This window comes from Setaria viridis, chromosome 7 (assembly GCF_005286985.2).
Source record: "Setaria viridis chromosome 7, Setaria_viridis_v4.0, whole genome shotgun sequence".
Classification (NCBI taxonomy): Eukaryota; Viridiplantae; Streptophyta; class Magnoliopsida; order Poales; family Poaceae; genus Setaria; species Setaria viridis.
Genome location: NC_048269.2, coordinates 18,939,093 through 18,962,585, shown reverse-complemented (window position 1 = coordinate 18,962,585; position 23,493 = coordinate 18,939,093). Strand labels below are relative to the sequence as shown.

Sequence of the window (23,493 nt, the reverse complement as noted above, 5' to 3'; positions counted from 1 at the left end):
GATGTCAACGCCGTGCACCTGTGCCGTTCGCTGCACGTACCCACAACAGTATGCGTGCTGCTTTCTAATTTTGAAAAATAATATATAAGATTTCTGCAACTCTATTTTGAAAATAATTTCGGAAACTATCTATTTTTTGGAAAGTTATAGACTTATGCACATGATTTGCAGAACATTTTTCAGAGCGACATAATTTTTGCATGCAAACTTATTGTGGTAACTTTTCAACAAAACATTATCTAAATACAATTTGTGATAACTTTTTTGCAGACAAAATTATTATGACAACTTCTCAATATAATCTCGCTAGCACAAATTTTATGTGACAACCTTTTCAAATAACTTATACATGTAAGTTTTCGTTGTTCACCGTCTTCATAAACTTATACACACAACTTATTCAGTACAACTTTTATGCATACCTTTTTTGGAGAAGCATCTTAAATTTATAAATTTTATTGTAGCGTATAGAAGCAAAATGGGTAGGTTGAATATGGAAAAAGAAAATAAAAGGGAAGAAAAAGAAACAAAAAATCATTCGGTTTCAGACCCATGCTAATGATCTTAACTACCCACGTGCTAAGGATCCTACCAATGCTAATGATTCGAACTACCTATATAATCGCCCTGTCCCAAAAAAAAGTGCTCTTTAATGTAGATTTTTTTAGGGAAAGTGCTCTTTTAGCTTTATCCAAAGTCAAACTATCTTAAGTTTGATCAAGATTGTAGGAAAGTGTATCAACATTTATGACACAAAATATATAACTATGAGAATATATTTCGTGATGAATCTAATTGTTCTTTGCCAATAAATTCATTTATCAAAACATTATATTCCAAGAAATAAACAATTGATCCCTACCAATTGTTCTTTGCCAATGGGAAGAATGAAAGAGAAGAGGGAGGTAGGGTGGAGGAAAAATAAGCAACGGATGTCAACTTGCCTTATGATTTGGTTTCTTGTGGTGAAATATGACCGTTTGGGTTCTCTCGACGCCGGATGCCTTCCACATCACGTCACCTTTGACTATCACAGGCACCGGCAGGCCGTTCCGCTGCTGGCAAAACCTGCCAGTGTTCGCCCTCACCTGCCAAGGTACGCACAACACTGATATTTTCCTTGATTTGAAACATATGCTTATACAGAGCAACAGCCCTGAACTTGCAAGACAGGAGGCATTAATATTCAGGCCAGGTTCAATTCCAGATAGACCTCCAAGCCTCCAAGATGAAATGACTATGCAAATCACTGAAGCTATGCTGTATAAGTACTGTATCACCAGTAGTATCACATAAATGACAAACATACGGGATAAATGCGCCAAATATAATTCATGTCCAAACCGACAGTAACATGAAATGTTCACAATTTGACAGCATGTTCAAAAAAGTTCAAATAGGAGAAACACTAAATTCGGTGTAGACTGAAACATGACATTGAACAGATGACAGCCTATGTCTTTACTCCCGCGACCTTCCATCCCAAACACAAACCTGTTAAAATTGACAAAACGAGGGAAAGTCTCCAGAATATCACTAGTGCTCACTGGATCTGCATCTACTCTTGTCGGCCTGCTCTCTTTGTTTCAATTCAAAGGCAGGGAATATATGTAGGGCTAGTCTGTACTGCAAAATGATGAGGAATTGCTCATTTTGCTATATGCAAACCTGCAACCGCATATGGATCTGTAACACTCCAGCAAAACAAAGAGGTGCAAAACGCACAATGATAAAACAATATCTGAATTGACGAAGTGCTAAGCACAGGGTGATATGGCTAGTTTACTGGCTGATGAACATGATGAGCAGATGTATAAGTTCCTGCTCGCACTCCTTTGGAGTCTCTGAGCTTCAGGACTATCTTCTGCTTAATTCCCGAGAGATCAACGGTTTCAGGTACATATAGAGCTCGCGGCTCCCTAACAACTTATTGAGAATATCTAGCCATCATAACTAATCTAAGCCGGCACCAACAAAACGAAACAAACAAACTAAATCTTCTAGTTGTTAGCCAAAACCTGAGCCTTCTTGCGCTGGAACTAAAAGGACAGAAGCTTACCTAGTAGATCAAATAATTAGAAGAATCCAGGTATATAACTAGAGATCATATACATGGTCTGATTATAACATTTTGGACAGTTCAAAAATATTACAACAAACACTTACCTCTAAGTTTGCTGCCTTTTAATCAGTCAGACCATGCTGAAAACAACCTAAAAAATTGGCCATTATCAGAAACATTAGAATGAACAGGCTGCTGCCTTTTTCTCAGACAGGCAACAACGTGACACAGATACCATCCTTGTGTTTTAAAAAGGCGACATTTGGTAAGAATTATATTTTATCTCAGAAGTTACAGATTTGAGTATTTGGGGAAAGAGAAATCATCATAGGAAGATACTGTGAGATCAGTTTATTTGCAAAGTCTTTGTGTGCTAGGAAGATACTGTGAGATCAGTTTATTTGCAAAGTCTTTGTGTGCTAGGAAGATACTGAATGGAGGAAACCTGCTACCAGCATAGATGAAGAAGAAAAAAAAAATCTTAGTGTGCAGATATTCAAGGCTGAAGATTAAACAAGCTTTGCTTTCAGCAATCTCCGCGAATTCAACAAAATTTCCAGAGAATTCAACAGAAATCAACAAAATGATTGCAACAGAGAATTCAGAAGAACCAAAAGAAAACCAGGGAGCAAATTTCAAGGTATTAACTTTGAAGTCACTAAATTTCCAGGCAATCTGCAAATTGTTCAGATTTTTCTTCCGATAGTACTACTACAGCTAATTTTCTCAGGGGCATCTGCAACAAGCTTTGCTACACCTATTTCTGTTGTTCCTCTTAGTACTGCAGTTCTATCCTAAAACAGAAGTGCACAAGACAAAAGTCCAAAATTACATATAAAAAGGAACAAAGGAGCACTTGTGTAAAACAGGTTGAATCGGGACCTTTTCTTCTAATCAAATGGCCACATTGCCTGATCACCTAAACTACAAACCCATGGGAACCGTAGTTCACCAACTGTGCTGCCAAGAACACATATAGAACAATGGCAGAGAGAAAAATCTATATATATTCTACAATCAATTCTTCAACTGCATTGCCATTGCATGACCTAAACTGCAGCCGCACCCGTGTATGTGCTAGCCTGCTAGGCCTAGAAGTAAATCTGAAACCTCACTAGAACGGGAACTGAAGGAGGGCACTTGGGGCATGTGCTTAACTTTTTTGCTTTGTTTGGCTCCAGTCAGTGGCCAGGCTGTTGAAGATTCTCATGATTAAGGCGCCCTGCCGCGTGATTAATTAGCTTAACCAACGGGTCCCTATCTCACATCTCACGAGTTAATTAGCTGCTAAGTACGGGTGCTAATTAATAGATACAATAACCATCGTTTCATCTACAGCTAGGTAGGAATGAGAGAGCCCGCGCGATGGCAGGCTGCCGATCGACTGCAACGACATGGGCTGGTCAAAGAAGAAGAAGAAGAGAAAATAAATAAATAAATCAAGATGGGCCCGATCTGCAGACGTCATGGCAGATCAGCCACGTACGAATGATTTCACGTGCTGTGCACGTGCGAGGAATGTTCCCTCGCAACCAAAAAAAAGAAAGAAAGAAAATGAAGGGGAAGTCAGAAACAACAAGGAAAGTGAGGAGAAATCTAGGCCGAGCCCTACTCGACATGGGCCTGGTGGTTGATCCGCAGCGTATTCCGGCCCACTTGAGCCACTTGAAACACGTGCATGGTGCATGAACTGCATAGCTACCGCAACTTTTGACTGCTGGATGTTAGTGTTACTGCATCGCTGGAAACCCTACACATCCACGTTAGTAACTTTGGATATCTCTGGATTTGTCCCTATGTTGGGCTAAAAAAACCTAAAACATGCACTTTATATATATCTCTTCTGGCTTCAAAGTGAGTGTACGTGAAGCAGCGCTAGCATAAACTACTTGGCTTTACAACTAAGCAATGATCTTTCAGTTGCTTTGCAAGCAGAAACCTGTATTGGGAGGTCACGCTGCGTGGATGGTGCTTGGTGCATGAACGACTTCGCGACCGGCCTCCAAAACCAAATTGGCTTTGCTCTCATCGATCACTACTGCGGCCTACCATTAGGTCTACCCGTATTTGTTGTATCCTACACAAGTGGTAGCCTACTGTTACGAGTGGAGACATGTTTTGAACTGCTTTTGGCACTAGTAATCTTTATGCACAACTTTCATAACAATCCCCCCTTTGGTAGAATCCAAGGCCTCTGGCTATTGTAACGCTCACAGATAAGATAAGTGTACGTTGAAAAGGTAGGGGTAGCACCATTCACAGAAAAGGTATAATTCCAAATGAGAGAAACTGAAAACAGCTGTATGCATGGCTGTGTGTTATGCATATCCAACTCATTTTGCCGCACCAACAGCTTTCATGTATCAATCATGTACCACAAGTAAACATATGAACTTTGCCACTGATATATGATCTACATGATGCAGACTGATGGATCATATATGCAAGCCTCGAAATTTATATATGCGCAAAATACATGATAGGCTTTAGGGATTTTCTTGTTTTTACTACATAGGATCGAATTTTCATGCGGATGGTGCCTTGCAAAAATGTTAGCAATATATACATACCAAGTTATCAAGTTTCACTTGGATATACACATGTAAAAAATAAATTGGTTGATTATCTATATATGTGGGCACAATATAATTATATTATTTGAGTAACTGCTTTCTACTAGTTGTCGTCATCTATTTATTTATTTTTAGCCATTGCTCTTGGATGGAACATGTGAGCAATCTAGTGGCAGTATGTATGCTTCAAATTATTGCTGAGTGTAGAAAACAGGAGTAGCAGGTGTCTTCTCCATCTCATCTCCTCCAATGCTCCAGCTATAGCTATCATCTCCTTTCCTCACCCGTCTCTCTTACTCCAATTCCTATGGATACTTTCAATCTACCTAATGCTATTAATTCTTGCATTATGCATGGGTGCCAGCTTTACTATCGCTTGTTGTTTCTCCTTGGAATGGGTCCGAATCTGTCTTCAGTAAATTCTTTTTTTAATTGAATCTTCAGTAAATTCTGAATATATATAGTGTTTTAATTTTTTAGTTTTATGAAATCACCATATAACAGCTTGAAGATTTCCTACAAACAAGAGTAACTGATCATAGTTATTCAATCTGCTGAGGTCACTAACAATTTCTTCTACTGTGGTTCCAGATGGAGTGCACCTTCATAGATTTTCAAGTCTGACAGCATCCAAAGAGACCTTATGAAGTTTAGCTTAGCGTGTTATTCAAAGGCAGCCAAAAGCCCAAGATGGTGAAATTCACAGCGAAAGAGCTATGCGGCATTATGTGCAGGTTCAATTTTTATCTTTTTTTTCCGAATGAGTTCAATATTATCTGTAGCGTGTCTGTCATTTCTCATAGTGGCTCATTGCACATTTGTTTCCTAGATGATCCATATCTAAATTTGCTGATGCTTCCTAGATTATCTTTCATTGGCAACTCCTACGCTGCTAGTTTTGATGCACCATTTATCTATTTGGGCACAGGATTGACTCTGTTTTGTCTATTTTTCCAACTGTGCGTATGTTCATCTAATGATGGAGTCATTACCCAAAGGCACTATTAGGCTTGGTGTACGTTCAGGAAATTACTCATCACTAACAGTAAAGACCATGGATTCTTTGTTTTATTTCATTAATGGTTTAGATGGCAAGATAGAGTTAACATTGCATGAATTACTCATCAAAGACTAGAGCTAACCCTGCATTTTTTGCACTCTCTCTTTTTTTTCAAAAACTTAATGATGGCAAGACAACACAGTCTGCCAGATAGATTTCTTTCATGGTGATGATCTTGCATCATTTGAGGAAAAAAAAGTCCCGATCTTTGGGTCTGAACTAAAAAATTATAAAAAAAGATAGGAGCTGCTGACTTCGGTCAAAAAAAAGAAATAACTTTCAGAGAACAAGTTTTTATCAGAACCAAAAAGGTGATTCTCGCTTCAAGACATGATATGTCTTTGGTGTTACCTTCACATTTGAATTCAAAATTGATGCAATCCTGACTGCCTGCACAACAAACACCAGAGAGATCTTACTCTAAATTCTTCATTATTTTATCTAGGATCAAGTACCAACAGGCCTTTTGCCCTCTCTCAGAAGAAAGAGATCACAGAAGGATCAAAGCTAAGTACTCAGTACCTTGATCAATTCATGTTGATCTTCTCCTTTTAATGGTCATGCACTCTGGTTGGCTTCCTTCACCTTCACCGTCGCCCTACACGTGATTGGACTGCTGCTACATCTACATGCGTGTTTAATTACTTCATCTTGCAACGAAGCTAATTAAGCACCCATCGGTACTTGACTGGTTGAAGCAGTTGGATTTGACCCGATGAAATCATGAGGACAAATGCATATCCATCCATCTCATGCATGGTGTATTGGTGTGTGCTACCTTTTTTTTAAAAAAAAACTACAGCAACCCTTAGATTGCCTTTGAAACATCTTTTGCATAAACACACAAAATATTTACAAGATTAAAGTTACAAGATCAAAAGCCACCAATGAAAATGGTGTGTGCTATGTCCTCCTCATAAAAATCAATACTCAGTAGCATTTTCACTAAGAGTTTCCTCCTTGCGAGCGGCCCGGCCCGGCTCGGCCCGGCCCGAGGCATGAACTAGAGCTTCTAGAGGGGCAAGTGACCAGAGCTAACCAGCAGTTCACCACCTTATCCCCACTCCATCTCTGCTCCCTCGCCCTTGCTTTCCTTTCTCCCACCACCAAACCCTCACCTCAAATCTAACGAGGAGGGAGTGAGATGATTGGACGCCACTTTTGGCCGCCGCCTTGGCGCACCGCGCCAGCCTCTAGGCTACTGACCGCGGGAAAGGATCCCGGTCTCCCTCGCCCTTGCCACCACATCCACGGCCACAGCCCCAACCAAGCTCTCTCCTTTTCTTGGCTTGGGGTGGGGTATGCTGCAGACAGAGATGGACCTCGCCGCCCCAAACTCCCGGCCGACGGGGTGCTCGCGTGGCCTCCCAGATGTCCGGGATGCGGCCAGGGATGGTGGAAACTCTCCGGCAGCTGGCGTTCTGCCTGCCAACAGCCACCGTCTGGCTCCTCTTTGGCTTGTCGATGCTGGTGGCAAGCCAAGTTTAGCCTATCACCATTCTGCTCCGGTGTCACCGCCAGGCTCTTCATCGGCCAGCTTCACGCCACCTATTTACGGGCCCGACCAAAGGCTCCAACTTTGCGATCTTGCTGTTGGTGGTGGCATGCCACTGAGTCTGTCCGACGCCATTCTACTCCGGCGACGACGTGAGGCTCTTCATTTGCCGAACTCAGGCCACCCGTCCATGGGACTGATCCAAGACTTCACCTTTGGGGTCTTGCTGCTGGTGGCAGGCCACCGAGTCCCACTCCCGCAGGCCATCATTTTCTAGCGACTCTACCACACAGGTCCAGTGACACCGTCCACCATGCCTTCCTGGCTGGTGGTTCCTTCCGGTCCAATGGTCACCATCTTGGCCGATCTGCTTCTCCCGTGACAGGGCTTCGGCAAGTCTTGCCGGTCTGCTCCCCTGACGCAAGGATGGCAACTGTCCTGATGCCCCGTGGCTTCTGCAACTTTGCTCCGGTAAGATATAAACTACCAAATTGTGAAGAATGGCTTCCATCAGTTAGTATTGACTTACGCCATCCTCTCACAGGCTGATGGATCTTCTTTTACCATGCACAAGAATGATGACGAAGGTACCTACTAGTAAAGTATTTGCTAGTTAGTCGTAGTACATATTACTAGTTAGTTGATGCCATGTTCAGTTTTGATGGAATAATTATTAATTTTTGTGTCCAAATAACTGGAAGTGATTTGGTACATGATTTGATGCAAGTCTTTTGATGGAGGTGAAGGAAGGAGTCATGTTTTTTTGTCTTGTCATGAGTTGGCCACCTGGTGAAAACTATTCTAAAGAGCTGAGGATGGAAACAAAACTCAAATTATTTTTTTGCTTATTCTTTTTTGAACTTGAAAAACTAAGTTACTTGCCTAGGGGTAGTTGGATATATTTGTCGCCTCTTGATTATCAAATATGAGATGTATGTGGTATCATAGCAGATTCAGTTCTCAGCTCACCTCCTTGGTAGAATGAAACAGGTTATCCGATTCTTCTACACTCTAGGTGTTCAATACTTTCAAGCACATCATGTGTATCTCTGTGGTTCTTTCTTACTCCAACCCAACTCTATTTAATCAAATGCTAGTTACTAATCAAGCTTGTGCTGCAATGAAACCAGGTAGACATTCATGCGGAGGTGCTATAGTGAATACTTTCAGCCACATCATGTGTATATATGTGGTTACTGCATACTGCAACCCAACTCTGTTTGATCATATGCTAGTTACTAATCAAACTTGTGACACCATGAAACAAGTTAGGTATGTGGAGGTGCTATTTTGAATACTTGCGATGCGAGTCTCATGATATTTTTCTCTTCCATCTCCTCTTGCTTAAATTCCTTCCACGAGCAAAAAGTGTGCAATTCGCACAGAGAATTTTACTTTCCTATCATCAGTTACACTCCATTTGTCAACATGTGGAAGAAATTAGACAAAATATCTAACACACTAAGTCCAGGTGGCAAAATAGAAATGAAACCAACACAAAATGTGTACCTCATTTGTTTTGTGTGACCGCAAAACAGGCCTTGCGATTGCAAATATTGAGACAAAATGGGCAATGTGTTGCAAAATCATCCTCTGTTAAACGAGGATACCTGTTTGGGTCATACCATAAGCAGAAGCAGTAAACATTAATTAATAACACTAATATGAAAATAAAACAACATGCGCAATGACATGGTGACCAAAAGAAAGATGCAGTAGAATAAGACATCAGACAAACAAAAGGGTGAAGTGTCTGGACCAACGTTTGATGCACTCCCTATAGTATCTCCTCCGATAATTTGTGCAGCTACGATAATGAAGAACTATTTCTTTATCGTTTCTCTAGCACTGATGACACATGTTTGAAGTACCATCCGTGCTTCTTGGCTTCTGCCAATTCCAGCAAGCAACATACTCATGCATTTTTTTCGATAAGGGAACATACTCATTGTCGGATTTAGTGACCAGCAGTACACCTCGGGCGGGTCCACTTGCCAGAGCCGATCAGTACCTTGGTCGGTGGGGATCCATGGGTACCCTTATCCTAGACTCATGCATGCACATATAGGAAAAGCCAAGGTAAATGCAACAATGCTACATTTCACTAAGTACTCTAAAGCGTAGGGCTTAAGAAATTGCTTAGTGCCCATACTGAAATAGCATCCTAACTAATATGTTGTGCATTCCTTGATTACTTAATCGCATGAGCTTGGGAGGTCCCAGACAATTAGTAGTTGCCAAACAACAGCACGAGCAAGCAGGAACATACTACAAAATGTGGAAACACGAATTGGTCCTAAATTAACAAAATGGTTCTAGCAAAATTGTAGTAAAAGACCGGTTGGGAGCTCCAACGGCCTCTGGGAACAAAATCCGGATCAAGTGACTTTCCTCCCACGAAAGCAACATGTAGTACAATGGTTGATTCGTGTGGAGCAGGACTTGGATCCCCGCTCCACTAGAAGAGCACATGAAATAGTAGCAAGCATGTGGTTCCAAGCTCGGAAGAATAAACTGAGAAAGTAACTCGCTTGATTACCTCTGTTGTATAGTCAGCGGACAGGGCCTCGCACAGCTTCCCCTACCCGCGCTTCCACTTGGGTATCCCGCTCGCTCAATTCAACGACTGCGGCGAGGAAACCCGAACGGTGCTTCCTCGCTGAATAGGAAGGGTCGGTACGTCCTCGATGAGGAGGGCGTCAGCCGACGGCTTTTTTCTGATGAAACAGGGGGGAGCGGAGGGGACTGGTGGCGACTAGTCACCAATAGGCCCATGCATCACCTACGGATAGGAGCAGTTGCAGAGGAGCACGTGGGTGACTATATTCGCCGGCCTGCTGAGCAGCCCGTGGTGCGCGTGAGAGCGCATGTTTGATTTTTGAACTTATGAGGAATTAGGCGAAAAGGTTGCCATGTACCCCTGCCGGCACAAGATTCCGTGAAATCTGGCTATGGCAAGCTCAAGCGCACAGCTAAAAATTTTCATGTTGCAACCGAAAATGCTAGTGGTAGATGTCTTTTCCGGTTAGCGAGCAGATCGGGTTACACGCAAAATCTGGTTGGTTTTTAAATAATAATAAAGCAAGAGCAGTCAGATCCCAGATGGATCGAGGCACAGATTCCAGGGTAAAAGGTATTATTGGATATACTTCACCAGATACGGTATACGTGCGTGGAAAATGTATATTAGATGTAGTGCTACTAACCCTGCAAATGGTTTGGGTTGAAATAACTTTAACAGTTTGGATTTTACTTTGGGCTTCCTTAGCTTGGGTGCTAATGGGCCAACACTACTAACAAATTCACTTGGTTTGGGCTCCACCTCCCTAGTAGTTTGGTGTGGTGTGGTGAGGGATAGTTATTATTGGAGTTCTAATGGGTTGAACCCGTGGGTTCCAACTACTAAAAGATCCGCCGGCCTCCGCCTCCACCTGACCGCCTCCGGCCTCCCTCTCCCGAGATCCCGCCGGCCTTCGCCTCCGCCTGACCGCCTCCGGCCTCCCTCTCCCGAGATCCCGCCGCCGCCACCTCCGCCTCGCCTCCCTCCCTCCCCATCCCGAGATCCCGCCGCCACCACCTCCGTCTCGCCTCCCTCCCTCCCCATCCCGAGATCCCGGCCAAGGACCCGGCAGGGGCGTCGTCGTCGTCGGCAGGGGCGTCAGCAACTTCGACCCGGCCAAGGACCCCGCCAAGTACAACCTCGTCGACCCGCCGGAGAGGAACACCGTCGGCGTGCCCGCCGGTGGGTGGACGGCGATCCGGTTCAGGGCGACGACAGGGCGCTTCGCCGGCGACGAACATCCGACAGGGGTATGCCTGCCTATTCCCCTCCCTTCCCATCCTGCTGCGCGAAATCAAACACCCAAACCCCTAACGTATGGTATTTGTATTCGGATCTGACCATGATTTTACCTACTAAATTCGATCTTTTTGCAACGTTGGTCCAGTATGCTAATCCACCGATCAATGTGAAGGCTGACTTCGCTTCTGTGACCGATCAATGTTGGTCCAGTATGCCTGCCTATTCCCCTCCCTTCCCATCAATGTGTAGTCTCTAGAAAATGATTCACCCCCCTGGTCCTATTCTGTTAGAATTATTGTCTGTAGCCAATCTTGGCTCTAGAAATTGTGCAGCTTTTGTAGCTAAGTTTATTATACGAAACTGGTTAATTATTCCACAATTATCTTGTGATTTCACTTTGCATCAGTGGAAAAGTGATGTGCTTTCCTTTATGTCAAGCAGAGGCTGCAGGATTTCAGAAGTTCTGCTGACCTGCTCCAGTCTTTCGTTGGCGCAACTGCTATATTTTGGATATAATTAACTCATTTTCCAAACATAATTAAGCTGCAAATTGGCAGGCCATTGCTACTTGCTAGTTTAATACGGAGTAGTTTGGTTCAGCTTCCTATAGTCCTATTGCTTAGTTTGGTTGGATTACTGCTGAAAATCTAAGATATGTTACTGAACCATTGCCAATTGTCCTAGAGTACAGCACTCATGTAACACCCTGATCTTTCCTAAATGACCTCCTCGAATAAGACCTTGGAGATGTGGTTGTCAATTGTTTCAGGCGAACAATGAGCGACGTAGCAGTAGCTCCTAGCAACATGGAGAAATGTTTGCTTGGTCACCCTGTTCATAGGGTCGCTCTTCTAATTATAGGTCGAAGTGGATAGAGCTATTCCTTGTACTTTTAACTGTATCATGTAATATGAATAATAAATTATGGTCAAAGTGTTTGAATGAATAAATGTTTGGAATGGCCAATGCTGGATTGTGCTGTTTTGCAACTTCTGTGTAGTTTTCACTGAGCTTAGGCGATCCATATTGCCAACATTTAAACTAATCAATGGAATTTACCAAGTAGTATGATTTCTTTTTTGTTGCTTTCAGCAGTCACAAGAGAATTCCAGTAATAAATTATAGGAGATTGTTTTAGAAGTTTATTCTGTAGTGATCTGCTGGTGTCATTTGCTGGAGCCTTTGCTGGTGATCTGCTTTATAGGAGATTGTTTTAGAATGGAATAACATTTGATGGACCTTACTCTTATATGCTTAATTTCAGTTCTAACGGCTGCTAGATCTCATCCTTTGTTAGGGATTCTTCAACATGTCTCTTAACACATCGGAAAGCTCTGATGACTCTAATTCAACTCAAACACGTGCAAAAAGGTCCAAGGTGTGGGAACATTTTGAGCAGAATCTTGTGGAAGTGGATAATTGTTTTAGAGCTGTTTGCAAGTATTGTCGAATGTAGTTAAGCACCAAATCTGGAACTAGTAGCCTTAGAACCCACATTTCTCAATATTGTCATGCAATTGGGGAAGCCGAGAGGAACAGATTCATAGCAACCTTAAAGAAGCCCATAGAGAACTTTGTGTTTGACCCTCAGTTTAGTCGTGAGCGTATGATAGAGTTTGTCATACATGCTGAAATCCCATTTAACAAGTTTGAGGATCCATACTTCAAACCATGGGTTCAGTCCATGCAGCCAACTCTAAGTGTTGTGGGACGACAAACTGTTCGCAATGATTGTCTAAAGAAGTACTAGAGAATGAAGCAAGATATTCAGAATGAACTTGAAAGCCTAGACTCCCATGTGTGCTTGACATCGGATTTGTGGACATCAATCCAAAATTTAGGCTACATGGTTGTAACAGCTCACTATATCACTCCTGACTTCAAGATCAAGAAGAAGATAATAAGTTTCAAAGAGGTCAAATATCCACACTCAGGGTTTGCTATCGAAGAAGCACTTGTTAGCTGCTTGACTGAGTGGGGCATACGAAAAAAATTGTTTACTCTCACAGTGGACAATGCTAGTAACAACAACACTGCATGTGACCTGTTGGTAGATACTCACAAGTATGAGTTGATGCTTGAGGGTGCACATTTGCATGTGAGATGTTGTGCGCATATCCTGAATATTTTGGTTCAAGATGGGATGAAAATTATTCATGAGGGGATAAAGAAGATTCGGGAGCTCTTGAAGCACATTGTCTCTTCGCCCTCAAGAATGCAAGCTTTTAATGAAATTGCAGTGGTGAATGGTCTTCCAACAAAACGTGGTATTGCTCTTGACATACCCAACCGTTGGAATTCCACCTTCAAGATGGTTGCAGAAGCAATCAAGTATAAGACCGTCCTGAATAGCTATGCAAATCAACATGCAGAAATTCCTCCAAATGAACAAGAATGGAGCACAACTGATTCAATCTGTAAGTTTCTTAAAACTTTTGAAGAGGCTACAAAAGCAATATCAGCTCATAGGAAACCAACTTCATACATGTTCTTGCCTTTAATTGTTTCAATTTGGGATGCCTTGGATAACCCTTCTTGGCAGACAAGTGTGGCACTACAAGACCTGGCTGCAGCCATGAGGATCAAGTTTGAAAAGTATTGGGGTAGAGATTTTGATGAGTCAAACCAGCCTATTCCTCGCAGAAATAAAAAGGATTATGATGTCAACCTTGGAATTGTTATTGCAACAATGTTAGATCCGAGGGGAAAAGCAGAATATGCAGAGTTCTTCTACCAGAAGATTTGTAGCAATATAGATCAGATTGATTCAAGTGTTGATGCTGCTCTAGTTTGGATGAAAAAATACTTCCTGGAGTATGAGCAACGCTTGAGGAGAGTTAATGCATACTCTGTTACATATTCAAGTGAGGGCAGCATTTGTGTGGGCTCACCGGTGCTTGCGAAAAGGCAGCTAGGATCAAAATTTGCAAACTTCAAGTCAAGTCGAAGAAAGACTCGTCCACCAAAATCTGAATTTGACATCTACTTTGAAGAAGATTGTGTGGAAGACATTGAAAAGTTTGACATTTTGACTTGGTGGAAGGCACATGCTGAGAAGTTCCCGATCTTATCAGTTATGGCACGTGATTTCCTCGCCATTCCTCTTAGTACCGTTTCTTCCGAATCAGCCTTTAGTCTTGGAGGTAGGATTCTTGGGGAGTCAAGAAGCTCACTAACTCCAGAGATGTTAGAAGCCCTTGTGTGTGGGAAAGACTGGTTATTCAAGGAAAAAGATGCAGACAATGAAGGTATACCCTCATTTTGTTTTGGCATGTGTGCATATTTCCATGTTCATTTACTTACTATATGCTCATTATATTGCAGGTCAACAAATTAGTGAAGATCAAACTAGTGAAATGGTCACCTTTGTCACTCCATCAGACTAGTGAAATGGACTTCGACATCTCTCAGGTTTGTTTCTGGATTTTCAGGTTTGCATTTTCAGTTGTATATACTGTTAAAGGAATTTCTGGATTGAAGTAACTATCTTTTGCATTGCCTTGAATACTTTTAAAATGATATAATTTAATTCAATGTCTCCTCTTGACCAGTGTACAAGAAGCACCACCCACCATTTCTTGATGATGAAGTATGGCGCCTGGAGAAAATTGGCAAGGATGGTGCTTTTCACAAGCATTTGAATAGGGAGAGTATCTGTACTGTTAAGGATTTTCTCACTTTACTACATCTTGATGGTCCTAGGCTTCGGAAGGTATTGTTCTGGTCTTCATTTGTTCTGCTGCTCTGCATGTTTGTTGCCTATGGGTAGTTGCAGTTCATCAAAGATGTGTACTATTAACCCCGCTCTATGTTCAAATCATGCAGATATTAGGTGGCGGCATGTCAACAAAGATGTGGGACGCCACCGTGGAGCATGCAGAAACCTGTGTTTTAACTGACAAAGTGCATTACTACTATCCAGACAGTCTAAACAAAGCTGGTGTTGTATTCAATGTAGTTGGAGAAGTAAGAGGGTTAATATCTGATAAATTTGTTTCTGTTGATGATCTTACTGAAAAGGAGAAGGTAATGTTCCATCACTTTCTAAGTTCTTTTGAACAAGTTCACCTGGCTTCCTACACCCCCACCCGTTCTGACCTTGACCATCTGTTTTTACATGTTTTCTATTTTCAGGCTGAAGCACGTGTGGCTGTGAAGCAAGCATATGAACACTGGAAGAATGTCTTTACATGTGACAACGGAACACTGAAGTTTCTACTGATGACTTCGGTTTGAGCCATTCGCCTCTACCATCACCTGACATTTTCTCGATGGAACCATCGAGTTCCTTAGACCCTTGTGTACTGGAGACTGAGGTGGGCAATGAAAATCGATTTCAGTCAGGGGTGCTCCCAGTTGGTGGCCACGAAGTGCCACAAGAGTCTCAAACACTGGATAAGTTCTCCAACTCTTTGGTTTACGAGGACAGCAATCATCCCCCGTTCAGCGATATGTATTATGGCCCTGTAGATCCCAGCATATCCTTTGACACACAGGATCTTGGAGCTGCACTAAAAGGCTTCATTGCAACTTGTTTGACTACTAGTAGCTATCTAATGGGTTCTTATTGGGTTGTAACCATATTTGGCAAGCAGTTTGTATAACTTATGCACTGAAAAGTTTGGGGTGGTATGGTGTGTGAAGGTGGAAGTTTGATTTGGAGTGGGTTAAATTTATATATTTGTGAGAATGGGTTGGTGGGGTTACAATTTGGGTTCCAACCCAATTAACAGGTTGAAGTGCTACACAAGCCATCATGGTTAACATAATATCCGCAGATCATTTCAAGGATCGGTTCTCGCTGGCAAGGCAACTGTAGCTTTGTTTGCAGATAAACGCCTGAAAGACCCTGCTAGTAGTACTAGCTAGCTATGGGTATTCTACGGTTTGGGTCTCGGGCATGGGTTGCCGGGAAGGGGTCAGGCTGATCACGTGATCATGAGCCGAATCCAGGCCAACTCGAGCAACGAGCTGATCGCAGTCGGGCTTGGGCTAGGAGCCCATGATAGGAAGCAAGCCGCGGCTCCGACACCTGGTATGACCCGTGGGATACCAGCGTGCGCGGCAAAAGGAGAACCAGTGGTGCATGATTGATTGATGGGTGCATGGGGAAGGGGAGGGACAGGAGAGGAGGAGTAAATGAGTAGGCCCACGACCTTTCGCTTTGCTGGTCACGACGTCACGTTGTCATCTTGTGCACCTCCCCCACTCACTCACTCACTCTCTCTTTCCATGGTAGGGGTAGATTTTTGTACTGGTATTTTGCGTTCAAATGCTGGAGGCTTTTCCTCTTCGAACTACGGGGCAGGTGCGTGGAAGATCCCATTATCCTGCATCGGCCCGTTCCAACTTCAAGTGCGGCAAACACGGCACAGCACGTCACTCGATGTGCCAATCAAGCTACGCGGCCGGATACTCTTGCTACTGTTTCTGTAACAATTCTGCACGTTAGCTAATCCGTTTTACGGCCAAACCACCGGCTTTGCTTGGTGGGCTGGGAATGCCAGACTTATCAATTTATCCGGTAAACTACTTGGGGCTCATGTAGCCCATGCCGGATTAATCGTATTATGGGCTGGAGCAATGAACCTATTTGAAGTGGCCCATTTCGTACCAGAAAAGCCCATGTATGAACAAGGGTTAGGAAAGCCGATTCATGCCAGGGAGAGCGCCGCCTCGTGGAAAAATCATGCAAATCCCAACAGCCTAAATTTGTTGTTTCTTTTTGGAATTCTTCTTTACCAGTATTTAATTTTGTTTTACCATACTTAGCCTTTGTTGCGGTTTTGCTAGCAAAGATGATCGATCTCACGACGGATCACTTCAGAAACCAGATCGCGTGTCCAATAATCCATGTATACATTGCGTCACAGCTCACAGCAGACCAACTTCTTTTTGCAATGTGCTTTCTACCCCTTCTCTCCGTTTCAAATTATAAGTCATTCCAACTTTAAAAAAAGTTAAAGCATCTCAAGTTTGACCAAATTTATACAAGAAAGTATTAACATTCATGGTACCAAATAAGTACCATTAGTTTCTCTATTAAATATATTTTCATAGTATATCTATTCGTTGTTAGAAACCTTTGTGATCCTCTCTATAATTTTCGTCAGATATAAAATGGTTTGACTCTCCAAAAATGCTAGAATGACTTATAATTTAGAATGGAGTAGCACCGAACGTTCGAACGCTACAATGGGCACGGTTCGGATGGTAGCGAGCCACGGTTCACTTTCCCACTAGATATTTCTAATACTCCTTCTATTTCAAATTGTAGATCGTTTTGATTTTCCTAAATACATAATCTATGTATCTAGAAATAATATATACTTAGGTGCATTTCAAAAATCATGTACGTAGAAAAGTTAGAATGACCTACAATTTGAAATTGAGAGTAATATTCTTAATGGCCAAAATCAGCGCTTAATTTCACAACTGACCTTAAAGTTCGCCAATTAGAATTTTCCTATCATGTTTAAACTTAACCAGAGAAAATGAGTTGATTTCACATGTGCAAGGCAAAGAAGGAGCGTGAGACGGTGAGAGGTGCAGGAGAGGCGCTCGGTTCGGAGGGGGCTGGGCAGCGACGGAATACGCGGACAGCGTCACCACGAGCCCCGCGAGGTAGAGGTGTGGCATGGCGCGTGACGAAGAAACTAAGTGCCAGGCCACCTGTCGCGGCAAGTCAGAGCGGAGGATGCGGAGATGGCAGCATTGGCACAATTTGCTGGAGAGGGGAGACAAAACGGAAGATGTCTAGATCTCCGAGATTTGTCTATGGCTTCTAGCGAATTTCGCTCAGTCAAAGATTCAAAGAACGAACACAACTACACAAGTATGTGAACAAACTACCTAGGGATCTCCAAAAAATCTTATAACTTTTTATGTATATACTACAAATATGTGCGACCCATTTTACAAGGATTTGGCTCAAAAGTATTACCAATTTAAAATGAAAATTCTTCCCGAAATAGAGCTTTTGGACATGCTGCTTTGATTTCTTGAGTGAGCAGCGCTGCATGGTAATTGAAGATTGGGATAAACCTCAGGCGTGTCAAAAGGCTCATTTCTATTTGATCGCACTGTGGCATTTGATGGGTCCAAGGTTTATAGAGGGAATATGACGCTTCCCACAACAGCACAGATGAAACAACTATGGCTTATTCCGCTGTTTGGAGCCCTGAGGGTGAGGTCTTGTCAACCATTTTCCTCAAAGAGTTTGCATGTAAAACATCAAACATGGCAGAAGTGATATCCATGTGTGTACTTCTAAAATAAGCAATAAGGTTGTACCTCAACAAGGCCTTTCAGGGTTCCTCGGATAGCAAGCTTGTTTATCATATATTGTGTGGAGATCTGGTTATAGACCCAAATGATGATAGTGAGCCTCAAAGCTCAATAGGTTGTTGAAGTATATATAAGAAAGTACTTTGATAAGCTTTTGCCAAAATGGAAGAACCGGGAGAAGATGTTTTTCCTTGACGGAATCATGAGAGAATTTAAATGTCAAAATGCGTTAGCTAATGAAGTGGTTTTGGAGATCGGGTCTCTTATTCGTAAGGCTGCGTACTGTAGCATTACAAATCCTATGTTCAGTTAGGTCCAGAAGTCAAGTTCTATCAATCGTTTAAATAAGAAAAAATCAAGCTCTCTTGATCTGCAGTTTGAAGGTTGTTGTTATGTGGAGGTTGATGAGAAGCACAAGGTTGATGCAGTATGGCACATTACTTCTTCACTACTTCCTAAGATCATGGAGGTTATAATGGTTGATTTGGAGTGAACGGTCGATTGTGCTAAATACATCAAGTATCTATTTGGTGACTACATGAACCGTGTCGACAAGGAAGGATATTCCTTATTTACCATTGATGTCAAGAATTTGAGTTTCCCTATAGGTTCAAACAAAAGGGCTTTGAACAAAACCCTTTTGATCTTATTTGATGCGATGATACCACAACAAGAGTCCCATGATGACTTCCAGATCCTAGATTTGTTTACTGTGGTTCTGACAACACCAAGTGAAAGATCTTATGCATCGAAGCTTCATGAGTTTAGCCCCTTGAGCTTTGTCTCATTTCATCAAGGTAGCTCAAAGAAGAATGGAGGTGGCAATGGCAACGAGAATGACAATGGCAATCAAGCACAGTGACAGTTGGATGGAATAATTGCTTCAAGTTAAGATCTAAATTATGTTTTTGTTTAATTTCTCTGTCCAGATAACTGCAAGTGATTTGGTATGTGATTTGATGCATATGATGCAAGTCTTTTAATGGAGATGGAAGGAGTCATGTTTTTTTGTCTTGTCATGAGTTGGCCACCTGCTGAAGACTATTCTAAAGAGCTGAGGATGGAAACCAAACTCAAATTAATTTTTTGGTGCTTATTCTTTTTTGAACTTGAAAAACTAAGTTACTTGCCTAGGAGTAGTTGGATATGTTTGTCGCCTCTTGATTATCAAATATGAGATGTATGTGGTATCATATCAGATTCAGTTCTCACCTCACCTCCTTGGTAGAATGAAATAGTTTATCCGATTCTTCTACACTCTAGGTGTTCAATACTTTCAAGCACATCTTGTGTATCTATGTGGTTACTGCATACTCCAACCTAACTCTATTTAATCAAATGCTAGTTACTAATCAAGCTTGTGCCGCCATGAAACGAGGTAGACATTCATGCGGAGGTGCTATAATGAATACTTTCAACCACATCATGTGTATATATGTGGTTACTGCATACTGCAACCCAACTCTGTTTGATCATATGACAATTACTAATCAAGCTTGTGCTGCCATGAAACAAGCTAGGCATGTGGAGATGCTATTTTGAATACTTGTGATACGAGTCTCTTGATATTTTTCTCTTCCATCACCTCTTGCTTAAATTCCTTCAACCAAGGGAGCAAAAAGATCTAACACACAGAGTCTCCTGATATTTTACTTTCATGTCATCAGATACACTCCATGTGTCAACCTGTGGAAGAAATTAGACAAAAGATCTAACACACTGAGTCCAGGTGGCAAAATAGAAATGAAACCAATAGAAAATGTGTACCTCATTTGTTTTGTGTGACCGCAAAATAGGCTTTGCAATTGCAAATACTGAGACAAAATGGGCAATGTGTTGCAAAATCGTCCTCTATTTTTAAACGAGGATATCTGTTTGGGTCATACCATAAGCAGAAGCAGTAAACATTAATTAATAATATTAATATGAAAATAAAACAACATGCGCAATGACATGGTGACTGAAAGAAAGATGCAATATAATAAGAGATCAGACAAACAAAAGGGTGAAGTGTCTGGACCAGCGTTTGATGCACTCCCTACAATATCTCCTCCAATGATTTGTGCAGCTATGGCAGTGAAGAACTATTTCTTTATCGTTTCTCTAGCACTGATGACACATGTTTGAAGTATCATCCGTGCTTCTTGGCTTCTGCCAATTCCAGCAAGCAACATACTCATGCATTTTTTTCGATAAGGGAACATACTCATTGTTGGATTTAGTGACCAGCAGCACACCTTGGGCGGGTCCACTTGTCAGGGCCGACCAGTACCTTGGTCGATGGGGACCCATGGGTACGCTTATCTGACTCATGCATGCACATATAGGAAAAGCCAAGGTAAATGCAACAATGCTACATTTCACAAGGTACTTTGAAGCGTAGGGCTTAAGAAATTGCTTAGTGCCCATACTGATCATTGCACTTCTTATGCATACCTTTGAAGTGGATAAAAACTAGTCAATAAAACATGGTTTGACAGACTTTCTTAAAATTCCTGTAACTATCGTGCAACTTTCATATACAGTAGATAGCCTCCTTTTTTCATAGAAGTGTATACAGTAGTATAAAATGTGTGCCTTATGGAACTGTAATGGACATTCAAACTGACCATATTAGAAAAACAAAAACTAAATAAGCAATACAAATGCAAGCATCAGCTAGAACATTTGCCCATCGTTTCTACTGATGAAGTCAAGAAATGGAACTATGGAAGGCCTGGAAAGGATGGAAATTCCCACCTTAAGTGCCGCTACCCCTGGAGCATTTGGCCTCTTCCCAAATTGCATGCTTCCAATCTCAACAGATGTCGTATCTTCAACATGATCTTTCCTGTGCTTTCGTGCAGGTCTTGAGGCTATGGTCCTCCCTCCTGCTGCATTCTCCTGAAATATTGAAATCCAATGTGAGCATTAACAATTTGATTCTGTTCTCTCTCTCGTTTTCCAGAAAAATTATACGGACTATTTATGAGATAGATACCCAAAGAAGCTGAGCAAAAAACTGGTGATGGCGCAAGTATTTTGCTATTGTTTGAATGACTATAAGATTTTGGCAAGCCTGGTCGTGCGAAGCCCGCTTTCTTTTTAAGGCCCTTCTCTTTTCATGTATTGATTATTAAAATTCTGTCTTTACATGTTTTCGTAGTGTTGTTCGCCCAGTTGACGTTGACACGAATCTGTCATTCAACAATGAAATAGCATCCTAATATGTTGTGCATTCCTTGATTACTTAATCACACAAGCTTGGGAGGTCCCAGACAATTAGTAGTTGCCAAACAACAGCACGAGCAAGCAGGAACATACTACAAAATGTGGAAACACGAATTGGTCCTAAATTAACAAAATGATTCTAGCAAAATTGTAGTAAAAGGTTGGTTGGGAGCTCCAACGGCCCCTGGGAACAAAATCCGAATCAAGTGACCTTCCTTCCACGAAAGCAACCCGTAGTACAGTGGTTGGTTCGTGTGATGCAGGACTCGGGTCCCCACTCCACTAGAAGAGCACATGAAGCAGCAGCAAGCATGTGGTTCCAAGTTCGGAAGGATAAACTGAGAAAGTAACCTGATTCATTACCTATGTTCTAGAGTCAGCGGGCAGGGCCTCGCGCGGCTTCCCCTACCCGCGCTTCCGCTTGGGCATCCCGCTCGCTCAATTCAGCAGTTGCGGCAAGGATGCTCGAACGGAATAGGAAGGGTCGCGTACGTCCTCGATGAGGAGGGCGTCAGCCGTCGGCTTTTTTTCTGATGAAACAGGAGGGAGCAGAGCGGACTGGTTGCAACTAGTCACCAATAGGCCCATGCGTCACCCCTAGGAGAAGTTGCAGAGGAGCCCGTTGGTGACTGTGTTCGTCATGGTGCGGCCTGCTGAGCAGTCCGCGGTGCGCGTGAGAGCGCATGTTTGATTTTTGAACTTGCGAGGAATTAGGCGAAAAGGTTGCCGTGTACCCCTGCCGGCACAAGATTCTGTGAAATCTGGCTATGGCAAGCTCAAGCGCACATCTAAAAATTTCCACGTTGCAACCGAAAATGCTGGTGGTAGATGTCCGGTTGGCGAGCAGATCAGGTTACATAAAAAATCTGGTTGGTTTTTAAATAATAATAAAGCAGTTTTTAAATAATAATAAAGCAAGAGCAGTCAGATCCCGGATGGATCGAAGTGTGTGTTAAACTTGTACTCAAATTAAGCACGCATAATTTTTATACATTATTTTATTGTACGTGTGAGTATGTTCGACTTGTACCGGAAAACAAAATAACAAAAAAGAACATTGAGTATGTGCAGCCAACTTGTACTTTAAAAGAAGAATCAGTTGTGTAACGTGCGCTAACTACTTTCATGTTCTTTTTTACTTCGTAGGATAAAGAATATACAAGTCTATCTAGATTTATCCTAAGTCAAACTATTATAGCTATCACGATGACCGGCAGTATCTATTAATTATATGAAAAGAGTTATATATTGTTATGAAACTATTTTTTTCATGAATTTAGTAATTAATGTTAAATTTGTGAAGTGAATCTATATAGAATATTAGTTATTGATAGTCAAATTGAATTTTTTTGATTTAGGATAAACCTACTATATTAGTAGTATCGGATGAAGTAGCTAGTTAGTTATACACTCTTGTTTGTTTTTTGTGAAGTGAATCTATATACAATATCCGGATCAAGTGACCTTCCTCCCATGAAAGCAACCCGTAGTACAGTGGTTGATTCGTGGGAAGCAGGACTCGGATCCCCACTCCACTAGAAGAGCACATGAAGTAGCAGGAAGCATGTGGTTCCAAGCTCGGAAGGATAAACTGAGAAAGTAATCCGCTTGATTACCTCTGCTGTAGAGTCAGCGGACAGGGCCTCGCGCGGCTTCCCCTTCCCGCGCTTCCGCTTGGGCATCCCGCTTGCTCAATTTAGCGGTTGCGGCGAGGATGCTCGAACGGAATAGGAAGGGTCGCGTACGTCCTCGATGAGGAGGGCGTCAGCCGGCGGCTTTTTTTCTGATGAAACAGGGGGGAGCGGAGCGGACTGGTGGCGACTAGTCACCAACAGGCCTATGCGTCACCTAGGGATAGGAGCAGTTGCAGAGGAGCACGTGGGCGACTGTGTTCGCCGTGGTGCGGCCTGCTGAGCAGTCCGCGGTGCGCGTGAGAGCGCATGTTTGATTTTTGAACTCGCGAGGAATTAGGCGAAAAGGTTGCCGTGTACCCCTGCCGGCACA

General features: G+C 42.3%; 1 protein-coding gene and 1 pseudogene across 1 annotated transcript; both read left to right on the top strand.

The window, feature by feature from the left end:
• The first annotated feature begins 12,749 nt into the window (after positions 1-12,749).
• LOC117864698 (zinc finger BED domain-containing protein RICESLEEPER 2-like) lies at positions 12,750-14,705 on the top strand. The gene is made up of 3 exons (XM_034748808.2): positions 12,750-14,240; positions 14,317-14,403; positions 14,638-14,705. The coding sequence occupies exons 1-2, from the start codon at positions 12,839-12,841 to the stop codon at positions 14,376-14,378; spliced, it is 1,464 nt and encodes a 487-aa protein (XP_034604699.1). The 5' UTR covers positions 12,750-12,838; the 3' UTR covers positions 14,379-14,403; positions 14,638-14,705.
• LOC117864697 (calmodulin-binding protein 60 E-like) lies at positions 14,604-15,596 on the top strand (annotated as a pseudogene).
• Positions 15,597-23,493: the final 7,897 nt, after the last annotated feature.

Excerpts from the sequence above, each read along its gene's own strand:
- LOC117864698 (XM_034748808.2), top strand. The coding sequence starts at position 12,839 with ATGGTTGTAACAGCTCACTATATCACTCCTGACTTCAAGATCAAGAAG. Across the intron at positions 14,241-14,316 it reads AAAAGATGCAGACAATGAAG|GTCAACAAATTAGTGAAGAT; the intron begins GTATACCCTCAT and ends ATTATATTGCAG.